Genomic DNA, 15,882 nt, shown 5'->3' on the forward strand with positions numbered 1-15,882 from the left:
TCAAAACTGGGAATGGTCCATCTCGTCCAGCCATGAAGCGGGGCTGGTGGGGAAGTCGGGGTATCCTGTACTGCTTCCTGTGGAGAGGTCTGAGGTTGGGCCCCCTGCCATGGCCCTCAGAGCCTGTCCCACGCCACCCGGCCCGCCCTGCACCACCAGACTGTCCATGCTGAAGCCCAGGTTGTTGAGGAGAGGGGTGTGGCCGGGCAAAGACGTGATGGAGGAGGGCGACTGAGGGAGACCGTAGGGGCTTCCTGCACGGATGTCGTGGTAGGGTTGTCCGGCTGCGTCGACAGAGAAGCTGCCGTTCAGCACCGCGCTGCTGCTCATGTCGCCGACGCTCCCGTAAAGCCCGTTGGCGTGGCCGAGATCTGACAGGACCTGGTCGTCTGTGAAGGAGATACCAGCACTTAGCATAAGCGGTGTAAAAAGTTTGACACATCAACAGTCCTGTCAACTGCAAGCGCATTATTTAGTTGTTATATTTCAATACCGTTAAGTGCTTTTATGAGTACGATTTATTGTGCCAACATTATGTGGATTTCACAGGTCCAGTGAGTGGACGATAATCATTTGAGTTTTGTTGGTGAGAAAGCATGTGCTTTACTTTCTTCTCTAACAACGGAGGTCTGTATGCGTGCACAGAATATTTGTTTCCATCTCAATCCCTCAACTGAGTGGCTTCAATAACAACAATGCCCCAGAGCGCATTCTCTCTAATTGACTAAAAGCCTCATATGCTTTATAGAGTTTCTGTCACCATGTTTTCATTCCTCATAAAAATAGCCTTCTTTTAAAAAGTGGCTTGAGGAGTTTTATGACTACCTAAAACAGGTTTTGGGAACATTAAATAACATAGGGATGTCTAAAATGTCGTTTGCATCCCAATAAGGAACGTCTCTCTTTTCCAATAAGCTTCACCGTGGCGACAAACGGAGGCAGGAGAATGCGTCAGCGGCCAGCAGGAGCTGTGAGCGGAATGTGAAATGAGAATTCTGTTTTGGATTTTCCTGACAAACAAATGAATTGCAAACAAATGAATTGCCACAAAGACAGATTCAATTGCTGCTGCGCCATATCATTTAGCAGCTTTTAGACTCCCTTAATCCCATTAGCCCGACAGCATGACTGACAATTTCCTTTCAGGAATCTCTCTCCGAAGCAATAATAGATATGGACTCGGTTCGTTGACTAGGTTGAAGTTCCCCACGGGTTAAATACCTCTGAAGCTCAATTCACTGTCGCTGAGTCCTGCGTCGTCGGCCGAGCTTTCCTTCTCCACTTTCGTTCCTCCTCGGCTACGTTTGACACTTTTATAAAACTGGGTCCAGCGATGTCGACCTGCATCTTTCTTCAGCCGCTTTTCCTTTGCTCGTCGGTTCTGGAACCACACCTGATGGAAATAATAACAATCATTTATTAATAATAAATTATCATTGAGTGAAAATAACACCTAATATTGTTATTAAGCATTCCAATCATCATATATACTATATTTTTGTTCAGTTTAATCAGACATACTCAATGTTTTCATAATTTAAATCCATTTTGATAGAACACAAAATAGTTGTGAACACATTTGAATACATTGTGAAGTACATAACCAACTTAGCCTAAACTAACCGAAATGCACATTATAATAAACTACTTTCGCAATTGAATATTAAATCAGCAAGAAAAGGTAAGAAAACCATGGAAATAAATGTTAATGCATAAAGTCAGGCTCAAAATAATTAAAGTCCTTACAGTAAATAAATATGTAAAGTGTTGTATATATATATCCTTCAGAGGAAAAGTATTTGTATTATCTTTTTTTTAAAGCAATCTTTTTAGCTCCGAAGACTGATAATAAAGGCCTGTGTGCTTGTTTTACATAATCTATATTTTAAACAAACATTGGGTACCTAGAGACCTCAGCTTGTGAGCCGCTCATATGGGGCTTAAACATTTGTGACAAAGTTTATTATTTAAAAAAATGGTAGCTATGTTTATGATGCCCAGATATGATATTGTCTTTTTGCAGCTGCATGTTGTACAGGTTGGAGATCACATGGAGACCTGCAGTAGTCTAAATGAGAAAGAATAAAATCCTCTACCTGCACTACTCGCATGTCCAGCCCCGTCTCCGAGGACAGCTGCTCTCTGACGTGGCGTGCTGGCTTCGGCGAGTTTTTGTAGGCACTTTTGAGGGTCTCTAGCTGCTTGGCCGTGATAGTGGTCCTCGGTCGCTTGGTCCCCGCCTCTGAATCATCTGAAAACATCATTACAAGTGTGAGTGACTTCGTCTGACATTTGTCACGTTGCCTTAACAATCAGTGCCCCTCGGCCTTTGCGTGGAATGTATGCGTGTTAAATGAAGTGAATGGTCATGTATGGAAGTGCATTATTGTCCTTGTGCATCTGTCCCACTCCCACAGCAGAGGACATAAATCTACACAGCCGGAGTGCCAGAGGAATGGAGTTATTGGTGTCGCACCATATAAGAGCATTGCTTCACTTTGCATAATCAATCAGAGATGCATGAAAATCTCAGGCGAGAGGAAGGGGGAGACAGAACACGCACAGCCAGACGACAAACAACATGGATCCACAGCCAGCAGTTATTTCACTGCGTTACACAGTACACAGCTCGATCTGTCACGTCCTCTACTGGGATTCTGATGTAGTAAAGCCAGACTGAATAGGCTATGTCTGACTGTATGGATATTAAGGAGGCATTAAGTAAAGTTTCAACCTCTATTTTTCCTTTCAATTGAAATTTTTGAACTGCGGCTTAAGTTATATTTTGGATGCATGCAGACCTACCGTTTTGTTTCGCGGTCTCATAATCCACCTTGCACACCAGCCTCCCATCCTCCATGAGGTAAAACTCGTCCCCGGTGGCCAACTGTCGGCTGCACATGATGCAGGCGAAGCAGTGCAGGTGATACACAAAGTCCTGCGCCTTTCGCACAACCTGCGTCGGAGGGATCCCCTGTTGGCATGATGCACATTTTGTTCCAAAACGCCTGCGGGGAAGCATGAAGAAGAGAGCTGCTATTAGAACATTTGATGCAAAACTTTAGCAAGGTAGACTGACTTCCTTTTCCTATTTATGCCCATTTTACAGGCTAGTGGAGATAGCGAGACCAACGGAGATTAAAACTTCACGTGCCAGACAGATATTTCTCCAACTGCAGCAAAGAATGATGGCACCATGTCTGTTTTATCAGAAGCTCCAGCTGTTGTAAAGGAAAAAAATCAGCACTGGAATGCATTTCTGTTAACGATAGACCTGTCCGCAGGTTGATGGATGGAGAGGATCAATGCAGTGTGTGGTGTGTGCACGCCTGTGTGTGTGTGTGGGTTTGCATGTTTATGTGTTTGCAGATGAAGTACAGAGAGCTTTGGAGGAGGAGGAAGAGGAAAAAGAGGAAGAGGAGGAGGGGTGCGCACAGTAAACACACCCTGAGGAGAACCAATAAAACACTGACTCAGGAGAGGCTTTATATCACACATCCAACCCACAGGAATAAAAAGAGCAAGGTGAAGCATCCAAATCTCTACTGGGACCCATACACCACTGAATATGTGTGTCCACACATGTGTGTGTGTGTGTATTCCTGTGTTTATGTATGTGCGTATGCTGCAGTCTCATACACATGTCCCTCGCCACAGAACAGAACATACTAACGTCCCCCTGCCGTCCCCCGGGGTCGGCTAACACTGTTAGCGCTCGGTGAGGACTCCAGAGCTCTTTACATCTTATTCAAGCTTTGAGCATTAAAACCTTTCAAACATGATTTAGTAAAAAGCCTCGATCTGCTGATCCTGTTTTGGATAAAAGTCAAACTCAATTTTCCTCAGTAATGCTTCAGAAATCAAATCGTTTGAAAGACAGAAAGGGAAAGGAGAAGGGGAATAGCAAAAATATAAAAACAGACATTTTTTAGCTTTTGTTTTGAAATGTTACTTCCTCTCACCATGCCAGCAGGAGAAAATAGCAAATTATGAAAGATAACTATGAATATTATGAATACCATCAGCACATATACTGTATGTGAATTCTGAAATAAATCAGCAAATATTCCAGCATGGTGGCTTGAGTTGAATAATGGCATTAATTTTTAGTGATAGGTGTTTAATACAAAATTATATATTTTTATTTTTTTAATTAGACAAAGATAATAATGAATTGAACCCAGACCATAAAAACTATTCACCAAAAATATTATACACATAGCTTTCCCTTCAAATGTTTTAGTTCATAAATAATAATACAAAATAGGTAAAAATACGAGATATGAGAACATAATGTATGCTGATGTGCTACTTTGTTAACGTTAGCCTCACAATTTAAGCTGTTTCTAGCTTCTTCTTTTTTTTATCAGATAGAATATAAACCCGTAGGTTGGGTCCGTAAATATCAAATATTGACGAATTATTCAAAGATGTATTTTCGCTCGTCACTTTTCATGCACATTAGTGGTGAAAAGTGACCAAAAGTGTACTTCCTCTTTATGGGTAAAACAGGAAGCGAGGCTGAGCTGTTTTTCTATTTTCTATTTGCAAAATGTTGACGATACTAACTCAGTTAAAAAAAAAAAATAGAAACCCTAAATTAACAATGAACACATAATACAACTTCATTACTGAGGCAAAAAAAAAACAAAAAAAACAAAAACAAATGAGAAACTCACTTGAAGAAATCCTCCTTGCAGTAGACGCTTCCTGCTCGGGAGAAACATTTGTCCGCCAGCGGAGTCTGACAGTCGGCGCACTTGAGGCACTTGGAGTGCCAGTGTCTGTCCAGCACCTTCAGGATGAACTTGTCCAGGATGTGTTGGCTACAGCCGGCGCACTGAGGGATCTCTGCGGGGGACAGGAGGTCACATCACAGTGAGACGAGAGACCAGAGTAACACATGTGTTCAGGCGAGCGTTGTTCAACGACACCAATTTCATACGCGCGCACATGAATTTAAATCTGAACTTTGCACATAAAAACAGGCATTTCCCTCCGTCATGGCCCAGCCTGCAGTTCAGTCTTGAAACGAACAATATATATTTTACCGATCATGTGACATTTGAATTATGAATATTATTATAATATATATTATGTTATTTTTAAAGATACAAGATGTATTTTCGAAAGCTTCCATAAATCCAGAATTGAGATTGTCTGGCCAATACATATTATATTAGTACTATTTATTTTATTTGTATCTAGTTTTATCTTTCTGATTTCTGATTTTTAATCCTTTTGAATTACGTTGTGAAATTATTTTGGTATCACATTTGATCGGCAAAAAAATGATGCCATGTTTAAAGAGAATGATATTCACTCTGCTTGTGTATTTGAAGCGCTTTGTGAAATATGTCCGTCACTGGCCAAGGTGCTGAACTCGGAGCTGTGTCCCAGCCGTGCAGAGAGAGACCTACTCTTTGACAAACACTATGGATTTGTAACAATTGTGTTCCTCTGAAGCCTGATCGTGGCTGATTTTATGGGAACTATGGTGGCAAATCAGGCTCAAGACGAGGTTCGCTTTAATTCTCGTGGTTGTGAAAAACACAACAGGGAAGCAGCAGCAGAATGCACAGGGATCACACCGTGTTTGACCCTCCAATTCCTTAATATCACTTAATTCTCTAATATATCGATTATCTACTGCAGTAGTGACGGCAGTAAATGAGGGTCAACTGTTTATTCAAGAACAAAATGCACATTTTCTCTCAAAGCTGCGCCATTTTTTATAAACAACTAAATGCCATGATATAGATATGTTTCACAGAAATATTATTTATTTTGTGACAGTGAATTGGGGTATTTAATCATAATTAAACGTATCCTTGTCATTCTATTTTACGATCCGAGATTTATATTGTGAAAAAAAGGCCTCGTCCTTTAATAAGGATAAATAACCTTTAATCTTCTTAAATCATTCTGCAAATAAATAGCGGCTTCCCTTAGTCAAACATCCACATGATATCCGATAATGAAAAATCAATATCGAGACGAAATGGACCCGTCAGAAAACGCTAGGAGAAACACACACAAACCACGCTCGCGCGCGCGCACGCACACACACACACACACACACACACACACACACACACACACACACACACACACACACACACACACACACACACACACACACACGAGCTGCGGCTGATTCACTGTCGAGACAAAACATCCTCTAACAATAACCGTCTAAAGCGAAGCCGCCGTGTGCCTAAATCTCAGATCTGTGCCCAAAACAAAGCTGTCGGGTTGTTCAACATGGAGGGAGAAAAAAACAATACATTCTGTTGTTTTTTTGCAGCTTTGATTTGAGACATTTGTGACTAAAAAGAAATACGTTTAAAACGTATAGCTCAGCGAAAACAACAAATTCATATTTTTGTATGAACATCTATACCTTCGGAATGTATAGCCTCGGTAAAAACTACGAAAGAAAAGCGATGCACTCACTAAATATAGAGCAACATTCCTGAGCACTCACAGGCAGGACGACAGGCTTTGCTTCACCTCGACAGCGAAGGAATTCGTCCAGGGGATGATAGAAGAAATGATTGACGTGAATGTGTGTGTTGCTTTTATTTATATATATATATATATATATATATATATATATATATATATATATATATATATATATATATATATATATATATATATATAAGTTAGTATATATATATATATAAGTTAGTTAATATTTAAGAAGTTAGAGGCATTTTAAATATAAATATCTGGAGATAAGTGGTGAGTGGATGAAGCTGATCGGGACCGAGAGAAGTGGTGCTGAAAGGAAAGCTGCACGATCTTGGCAACGACAGAAGGTCCACCGTCCAGCTTCAGTGTGTGTGTGTGTGTGTGTGTGTGTGTGTGTGTGTGTGTGTGTGTGTGTGTGTGTGTGTGTGTGTGTGTGTGAGTGAGAGAGAGAGAGAGAGAGAGTGAGTGTGTGACAGAGAGGAAGAGGGAGAGAGAGAGAGAGAGAGAGATAGAGAGAGAGAGTACACCTCGTGTATTCCAGAGGTCTTCGTATCTCTTGCTACCACTCTCCACTCTTCCAATTCATTCTTCAATTCCGTCTCATCACCTCCGTCATTTCACACAGGAAGTGAAACATCTTTTCAGAGATGTCCATTCGCCAAACTACTCTCACAGTTTTTCTTCTTCTTCTTCTGTATAAGTGCAGTCTGGCAGCCTTTCGTACTTTCAATTGTCGAATGATTTGTGGTAATTAAACGTGAAATAAACACTTGATATCCCAGACTAATAGCCTGCAGGTTAAGTTTTTTTTTTTTTTGTGCCTTGAGTCAGCAGAGCATTCTGTCCAGGATATACAATAAATGTTTAGCTACATTCGCTGTTTCTTTTATTACTGGAATAATCCAGGTTTAAATCCAGAATGCATGCTGGTCCTGCAGGGGGCTGAGTAGCAGGATCTTTATCCAATCTTTTAATCTGGCTCGATTTATAAAATTAAAGAGCACAAGCCGACCACATATAGTCTCTTTTTATTGTGGTCAGGTTTAAATACTTTGCTGAACAGGCTGCGACACCATGGTCTAGTTCATCTGCACATTTCCATATGTGTTTTTTTTTACATTAAAGAAAACAATATTTCGGGGGTATTTTTGGTTATTTCGAAGCCAAGTGTGTGTTTTTTCCAAGTATGAATGTACCCCTAAATATGTGCAGCTACAGAAAGGAACTATTATGACCAAACGTGTTTTGAAAGTGTTTTGAAAACCAAGGAGCAGTCCAGTAATGATCTCACCCCATTTTCTTATTTCTTTTTTGGAGGTAGCCTATTAGAGTTTAGGTCCATCTATACATTTGACTAACTCACATATAAATAATTAGGTCAGAGCAGAGATGTATCCCATTGCATTTCTATCTCGACTTCACGATCAGATTATAAAGGGCCTGAGACAGATTAACACGCCAGGATGAACAGATGTAAGGACATTCTTCTTTGATGCTGGAAGGTTAAAAATACAATAAGATGCTGGCAGATAACTGTGATAAATATTTGGTCCCATCCCGAATAAATGACACAAACAAACTATAATACTATTTAAATCCTCCTTAATTGTAAAAACACAAACGACTGATATGTAGGCCTTGTTTCAAAGACCCCCAAAAAACGACTAAATAACGCGTATCCCACGTTTATTTGACCCAGTAATGAGTGTCAATCAAAGTCATTGTGTATTCATCTGATGGGTGATGACAACTGCGTCTGATCTCTTGACCATGCAGTCTCGTTTACACATTAACAGCTGCCCGCAGGCTCAGTGTGAGCACAGCAACCAGACGGGGGAAAGGTAAAGTTTGAGGCCAAGCTGGGACATGAAATACTGTTGCTTTAAATAACAGAAATAATCTCTTTTCCCCCCAAGGATGATGGAATAAAAACACCAAAGCGACATCGTCTGTACTAAGTGGTGCATCCTATTGCACACTACAGTCCAGTGAGGCTGTGGAGATTAATTGGACATGCGGGATGGCCATTGCTTGGCATTGAGGCCAATAATAGTATTATTTAAGACTCATATGCTCGTTGAAATATAAGCAGCATGACACATCATTGGCCTGTACGTGACAATCTAAGACAGAGAGGTTCCGCCTGCCCTCCTCATCCTCTTCCTCTTCCTCGGCCGAGTTGTACTGTCACTGAACCCCATCTCCCGACAGCAGAAAACCCCGCAGCACAGGTTGCACTCACCAATCGGTTTCCAGATTGATAACCGAAGAGGGTAAAACAAAAAAATGTCTTACGTTGCAGTGGCACTCCGAGGATCTCCGGTAAACTCTTCACGGGACTCTCTGACGATAGGACAGCCGCACTTTGCATCATCGTGATCCAAACCGGGAGACAAACGCACGCACATACACCCGCAACACGGTGGGCGCACTCCCCCGTCCTGTCTTCTGGAGAAAAAATAAATAAAAAAGTATGATGATGCTGATGTCGAGGCCTCGCTCCTCTCTGTGGGCTGAGCTCTCCTCGCTGTCCCGTCAAAGCCTCGATCCCCGTTAGATGTCTAATTCCCGGGATGGTGTCCGTGCCGTGCGGTGCCGAGCTGTTTTGGAGTGAATCAGACAGGCTGCTAGGTCCGTTCAGCGCTGCAGGGGCGGCGGGGTCTGACGTCACCGCGGCAGAGGCTCACCGGGGGCCAATGGGAGCGCAGGAAGAGGAGGCCCCCCTCGAGCGGAAAGCATCCTCCATAGGTGTACAAGTGAGGAGGAGAAAGGAGAGGAGGAGAGGCGTCTGACATGGTCTATGAAAATGTCTCAAGAGAGGCGGGACCTTGTTCCCGTGGAGACCATAAATAGCTCACTGCAGTGGCTCCTGGAGGGGCCCCGGGCCAGCTGGGCTCCTTCTGGGAAGGAGGAGGAAGTCATAGTGCAGCCAGGAATATGAGGAATGGTTCACTTTTATTTTAGGAACTAACAATAAGACAGTTTATAAAGAAAATGTGAGAGTTGTCCTTTCCTGCCCATCCATGAGAGAGTTGTAGGCTTTGTGATGAAGACAATTTAACTAGTATTTTCTTCTTACTTTTCTTCTTTCATTGAGCTTGAATGTGTATTTAGGTTTAGATGGGCACGTGGTTGTAAATATAAAACGTGCATGCAGAGCATGAAATTAAACGTTTAATATTTCCCCCAAAAAAGATTAATTCGTTTTCCCTTGAGAAAGAAAAAAAGCAGCTCTCTTATACCAGTTTAAAATCCGTTCACAGTGAAAATATGTCCCACCGGGTTGTCACTATAACAGCTATGGGAGCAAAAGTGAAACCACACCACAGAAGGTCCAATTCACAGCACCTTCACCTGCACGAGCTGCCCTCGCTCTCTCTCTCTCCCGGGCGCGTGCCCGCGCAGCTGGATGTCCCTCCCTGACAGGTGGGATTAGGAGTCTGGGCGCAGTCCTCCTGACACTGTTCATTTCAAAGCCCATCGTCTGAGTCTGCTCTCCCGGATAAGATATTCCCCCCGGAGGCCTGCTAGTTCAAGCTAGATGAACTCAATCTTCGCTTCCAATTTACTTCAAGCTTGGAAAGAAAAGCACACAGCGGCGCGTTCCCGCCGGTCCGCCTCCAAACCAACGCAGGTTGTTTCCATCAGAGTCCGTTCGCAGGTCCCCGGTGAACGTGTGCAGCTCACAGCGCATCTGCACAGACACATCTGGACGCAGGCTTCACTACAACACCACTGAGTTCATTTTGAATATAGGTGTCATTCGGTTTCATTTTTATGTGATTTAATTTCAGTGGTTTCTCATCACTTTAAATGTTATATTTATAATTGTATCAATTCAGTATATTAATTCAATATAAACAGAGGTTCGAGAATTAGTGTCCACCTCAGGAAATGTTATTTAGTGGGGGAAAAATATTTCCACCAGGCATATATATATATATATATATATATATATATATATATATATATATATATATATATATATATATATATATATATATATATATATATATATATGCAAAAGTATATGTATTTTTGAAATTTGTATATTTCAAAAGTGAGTGTCGTGTTGGGAATTCGGATATTCTGCTTTCTGAAAATAAATGAGATCTTGCAACAAGAGACATGTTCTCTGTTACATTACGCTGATTTATCCTCCCATGTTTTCTCGTATATTTCCATGGACTGTTTATTCTATTGTCGCACGTCGTTTATATGCTGGAGGGAGCCACAATCCCATAAGCCGTTCGCTTGTGTGGTTAATGTTACAAATGTAATTTAATGAAATTAAAATGCACATCAAGCTGATTAAAAAAAGAAGAGGCTGGGATATTATAGGAATTTTATCCAACCTATTCAAAGCTGGACCATATATGGTCTTTCATGCCAGGTGTCCCCCCCATCCATCCATGGTGCATGTGTGGCAAAGGAATCATCTGGTCTTACTTTATTTTCATTATACACTTTTCCCCTCAAGATCATTCAATTTATTCAACTATTCAATTACTCGGATTGTTGGTATCGAGACCCCTTTAGCTGCCCTGGAAAACAATGCAGATAAAAATGCTCTTAACCTGTCAGCAAAGGGCAACACAATTAGAATAATTGACGGATGCAAAATGCAGAAAGAGTAAAGATGTGAGCGCGCACATCTGGTTTAGTGGGACACTAAATGGCGTTTTTCATGTTAAATGAGATGGCAAAAAACACACACACATTGAATGACAAAATGAATTGTAAAACAATGCACATCTGAAAACATATGGTGCTTCAAGGAATATTTGGATTGCACAAGATGACCACAGATATTTAAAAGATTAAGTTATATGTTACGTATTATAGGCTGTGAAATATATATTTATAATATGAGAAAAAACACGTATATTTGTTTACTGCTAGGCCCTCACGCATACATCAAATTCAACCTAATTACCAAGCAACTTATATCCTTAAACAATACACTCAAACGTTATAGAACCGATACAAATGATAAAATCAGTCAAATAACGCCCTTTCTGATAAATATGAAATGACTGATCGTTGTCCATGTATAGGTGCTACTGTAAGAGGGATGAACAGCTGTTGAAGCAGCTCTCGAGCAATAATTCACGCAGAGGGCGACTCCTTTGCCTCCGCCGTTGACCCAGCCACCTCTAATTAGATCTAATATTTCAGTGGACGAGTTCATTGACATCTGAGATCCACAGATCCACAGATCCATCTTCCTGAGCAGTCAGAAACACAGAAACACGTCCATTTGTGCAGCAAGAGCCGGCTTCTACAACCAGGTGTGTGTGTGTGTGTGTGTGTGTGTGTGTGTGTGTGTGTGTGTGTGTGTGTGTGTGTGTGTGTGTGTGTGTGTGTGTGTGTGTGTGTGTCTCACCATATACTGTCATATATAACTCTGCAGCAGGCGGGCCTGGTTTACCACGAGCTAAAACATCACATATTTAATGGATTTAATTTATGATCTTTCTATGTGTGCAAATGCAGGATCCGTGCATTAATCTGGTAACGTCATTTCCCATTTTACAATCACGCCCACACAAAACATATCGAATGAGCGAATGTAAATATAAGACACGGTGACTACGCTGCGTCGCACATTCGTTCCGTGTGCAAAACAGCACTTCCCTGTCACGATGGTGAACAATAAAAACAAAATGCATTGTATCTTCAGGGAGGATGGCTATTTTAGAGAAGCTTAAATTCCCTCTTTGCTTGCCAGATGAATGCATAACACCGTGCAGACCTACCTAATCCCCGCCGGTGAATTAGGGGCAGACCGTCTCCTCTTCCTCTCCCTCCTCCTCCTCCTCCTCCTCCTCTTCTTCTCCTCCTCCATGCTCCTGGAGTGTTGTTCTCAGCAGCGTGAGCCGAAGCTCGCAGAGAAACAGCAGCAGTCAGTCAACAATCTCTCCGGCAGCACTGACAACACGCCATCAGGTAGCGATGGCACCGCGTCCCTCAGCATTTGCTCCCAAAGCAGAGAGAGGAGCAGAGAGAGAGGCGGGAAGCGAGGGGGAAACCTTAGGAGAGAGCACGGAGGAGAAAATTAAATTGCACTTGGGGGGCAAATTCTATTAGGGAATAGTTATTGTCTCCTGACAGCTCCTGTCCATTTGGGTAATTAGTAGAAGAGATTGGTTGAACAAACGAAATCCATTCCCTTCAGAAATGATATTTTCCAATTCCCTGATTGAACCTGACCCTGTCCAGCTAAGAGAGGCGGTAATGGGCTCATTTGACTCAAACAACTTGTCCAGGTCCAGCCAAGCATGCCTGATGAAAAGCTTGATTGAGTTTTTTAAGGTGACCTGAGAGAGGTGTTTTATACGTTTTATGACACAGCAGTGAGGCTTATAAAGGTTGCATTCAATTTCCAATTTTTATCACTATTATTATTAGGCCCATTAGTAGTAGTATAGTTGTTGTTGTTGTTGTTGTTGTTGTTGTTGTAGTAATAGTAGCAGTAAATCAAGTTGTGCTCATAACTAACTCTTGAGATATTACAGGAATCTCTCTCTGGACACCGAAGACATAACTCTGATATATTATCCAGTTTTATCCAGAGTCCAGTGATTCACTGACTCGGCCCAAAGTGTTACCCTGCCCGCATGCCGCCATCAGAAAAGTTTGGAAAGCAAGTGAATGGTTCACAATGACAACACCTTGCATGGAAAGTATTGATAATATTCCTTTGTGAGAGAGAAATGTCATGCTGCCTATATTGATCTGAGCCCCTGTAAGCAGTCATGTAACTGATGCATGTGCAACATGAAGAACAACACAAAAAGATGTCTCTTTAAAAAAAAAATCACAATTTAATCAGTCTTTAAATAAACAAACTTGCACAAGTACGTTTTTTTTGTCAGCAACTCTTCCGTCAGAGGCTTGTTGAGTCGAGGGTCTGACAGTCTCCCAGAGGAAAGCTTCATTTCGAGAGTATATTTAATTAATTTTTCATTACAATTCCCAGAGGGCCGACCATGACACAACATACATCTCAATTAAAACTTGCCTGCCAAGTAATCTTTGTCAACGTTATTTAAATGAAACTAAATTAGTTCATACAACTTATTAACTGCTATTAAATGATTACACGCTACAGTGCCATATGACCCAGAGACCCTGTTGTTATTAACACATAACATTAAACAAAAAAGGTACGAAAGCCCTTTACAACTCGAGATTCCATGTGGAAAGCGAACAGTGGATCTTTCCACTTCCATGACAGGACCAGAGTCAGCTGAATGAATTACAACCATGTGTCTGACAAGTGTTGGATCTCCTCCAACTTCATCCCTACACTTCCTGTACGCTGCATGCTAACTCTGGAGGAGGAAGGGTGAGACCAGAACGTAAAAGACAAAGAAGCAGAAGAGAAGACATAACGGTCAGATTTGTGTGAAATTAAAATAGTACATGAAGTTAGGAGTATTATTAAGGCCCAAATGCAGTTGATAGTAGGAGGTTATTGATCCTCCCTCCCTCCTGTCCACACTCTGCTGTGCACAGATGGACTTCCAATTTGCTAAAATTAAAGATCCTTCAGTCATAAAAAATAAAGAAAAACACATGCACAAACCCACATCATATAGATATTGATTGTACATTGATTGCGCAACTCGCAAATAAGTAAACACTTTTTGTTTTCTTTTGGTTGAACACAGGCTGACTGCCTCCTTGGTGCAGCAGCATCCCGACACAATGATGGCGAGGCGGAGCAGATGAGCGTCCACATGAAGGGGGAGGGAACACAGCAGTAAAATGAGATGGATCTGACCCTACTTGACCCCTGCCTTTAAAAGGCTGAATGTTTAAAACTGAAAGGAGATCTGGCTTAGTTTGGATGTGATATATACCAATACCATATATTAACCTCTTTTTCATAATTTATTCAGCCCCCCACCCTCATCCTTTCTTTCTCTATCTGTCCACAGTAGGAAGCTTTATGGTATTATTAAAGTCAGAAAGAGAGCTGACAGAAAAATGCATCAGGCCCCTCCTGAATTTTAATATCAATACCAGAGGGGTAATAAACATCGAGGCAGAGAGCTACAAGAGAGGAGCGACTATAAAACCCTACATTGTCTAATTTATGGAAGACAACAACAGGGCAGCAAGGTGAGATTTTTACCCTTCAGTCTTTGCTTTCATAACACAACAGCGTCTCAGCACACAACATTTGGCTTTGCAGTAAATGAACACACAAAAAAGTTTTGACAAAAGTAAAATGGTCCATATTGTTGATCTGAGACTGAGTTTGCTCAGTTGTCCTGGAACCATAGATGTTCAAATCACTTTCTTCTTCAAGAAAAAACACTTTAAGGACTTCCTGTCTACTTTGGCTTCAAAGTTAAGCTTCAAAGTGTGTTCTTGACCGTGGAAACTGTTGTTTTCATTATAGCGTTTTTTCAATTGTTGATTTGGACTTCAGCAATCAGTTTACTGCAAACCAAGCTCTCCTTTATGCTGTCTGAGCCAAATGGGTTGCAAATACAGTATTCTAAATAACCTTTGAGTTGCACAACTCCAACTTAAATGTTTTTAATCTGTTTTACTCCTTTTAATTTTGAGGATTCTTTGAAAAATGTTCGATGAATTACCGTGATGCTTCATATACTTCATTCTGCTCCGTCTCTATGTCTCTTCCTGGCATGAATAACTCATTTGTACCCATTCTTACCTCATTATTACCTTTGGCATAACTTGGTATCTCATCTTTTTGATTTGTAATCTCTACACATGAATATAATATGATAGACATAACATATCTATCCAACTCAGTTTTCAAATTTTTAGTTGCCTCCATAAAAAAAACTTCAAAGGTCAACTTAACTACTTTTCTGTTGTTCCGTCTCATTTGATCTATGACCCTCAAATTGAATTCCTGCATATAAACTTGATCAAAGTGAAGTCCGACAGATAAAGAGCACAAACAGCTCTGAACGTGTCTTCATTTCCATTTGAACCGCTCACCTCAGCCTTGGCAAAGCTGCAGACAGATATTACAATGCTGCCAACTTCCTCATTAACCATCATTAGTCTGAACCAGCACAACACTCAGCTCACTGAGGCTCAGGCACCTGATAAAGGGCTTCTGTGGAGTAAGCAGCACAAGGCGTCGCCGACTCCAATCCGATAACAAACGCAGGTAAACATTTAAACAGATAAACAGATCAGATGTGTTGGAGAAAGGTGCTAAAACCTAAAGACACGAGTGTGTTTCAAATGATTTTAAAGATCCCCGTCTTTGACTCAAACTCATCGCAAAGACAAACAAAAAATAACTTACTAAACACCCTCAAAGTTTGAGAAGGACACCTCCTTTAGTTTGACAGTTTCCCCAAGTTTAAATACAGCCCACCTTGATATTAAAATGTGTTCGGTGATATATTG

General features: G+C 41.3%; 1 protein-coding gene across 1 annotated transcript; it reads right to left on the reverse strand.

Moving 5' to 3' along the window:
- lhx4 (LIM homeobox 4) lies at nucleotides 1-8,851 on the reverse strand (the record flags this gene model as incomplete). The annotated part of the gene is made up of 6 exons (XM_079220555.1): nucleotides 1-389; nucleotides 1,222-1,393; nucleotides 2,097-2,251; nucleotides 2,806-3,008; nucleotides 4,680-4,851; nucleotides 8,773-8,851. 6 exons carry the CDS (start codon nucleotides 8,849-8,851, stop codon nucleotides 1-3), a joined length of 1,170 nt encoding a protein of 389 aa, XP_079076681.1.
- Between the last annotated feature and the right edge of the window lie 7,031 nt (nucleotides 8,852-15,882).

Source organism: Taurulus bubalis, assembly GCF_910589615.1.
Source record: "Taurulus bubalis genome assembly, chromosome: 7".
Lineage (NCBI taxonomy): Eukaryota > Metazoa > Chordata > Actinopteri > Perciformes > Cottidae > Taurulus > Taurulus bubalis.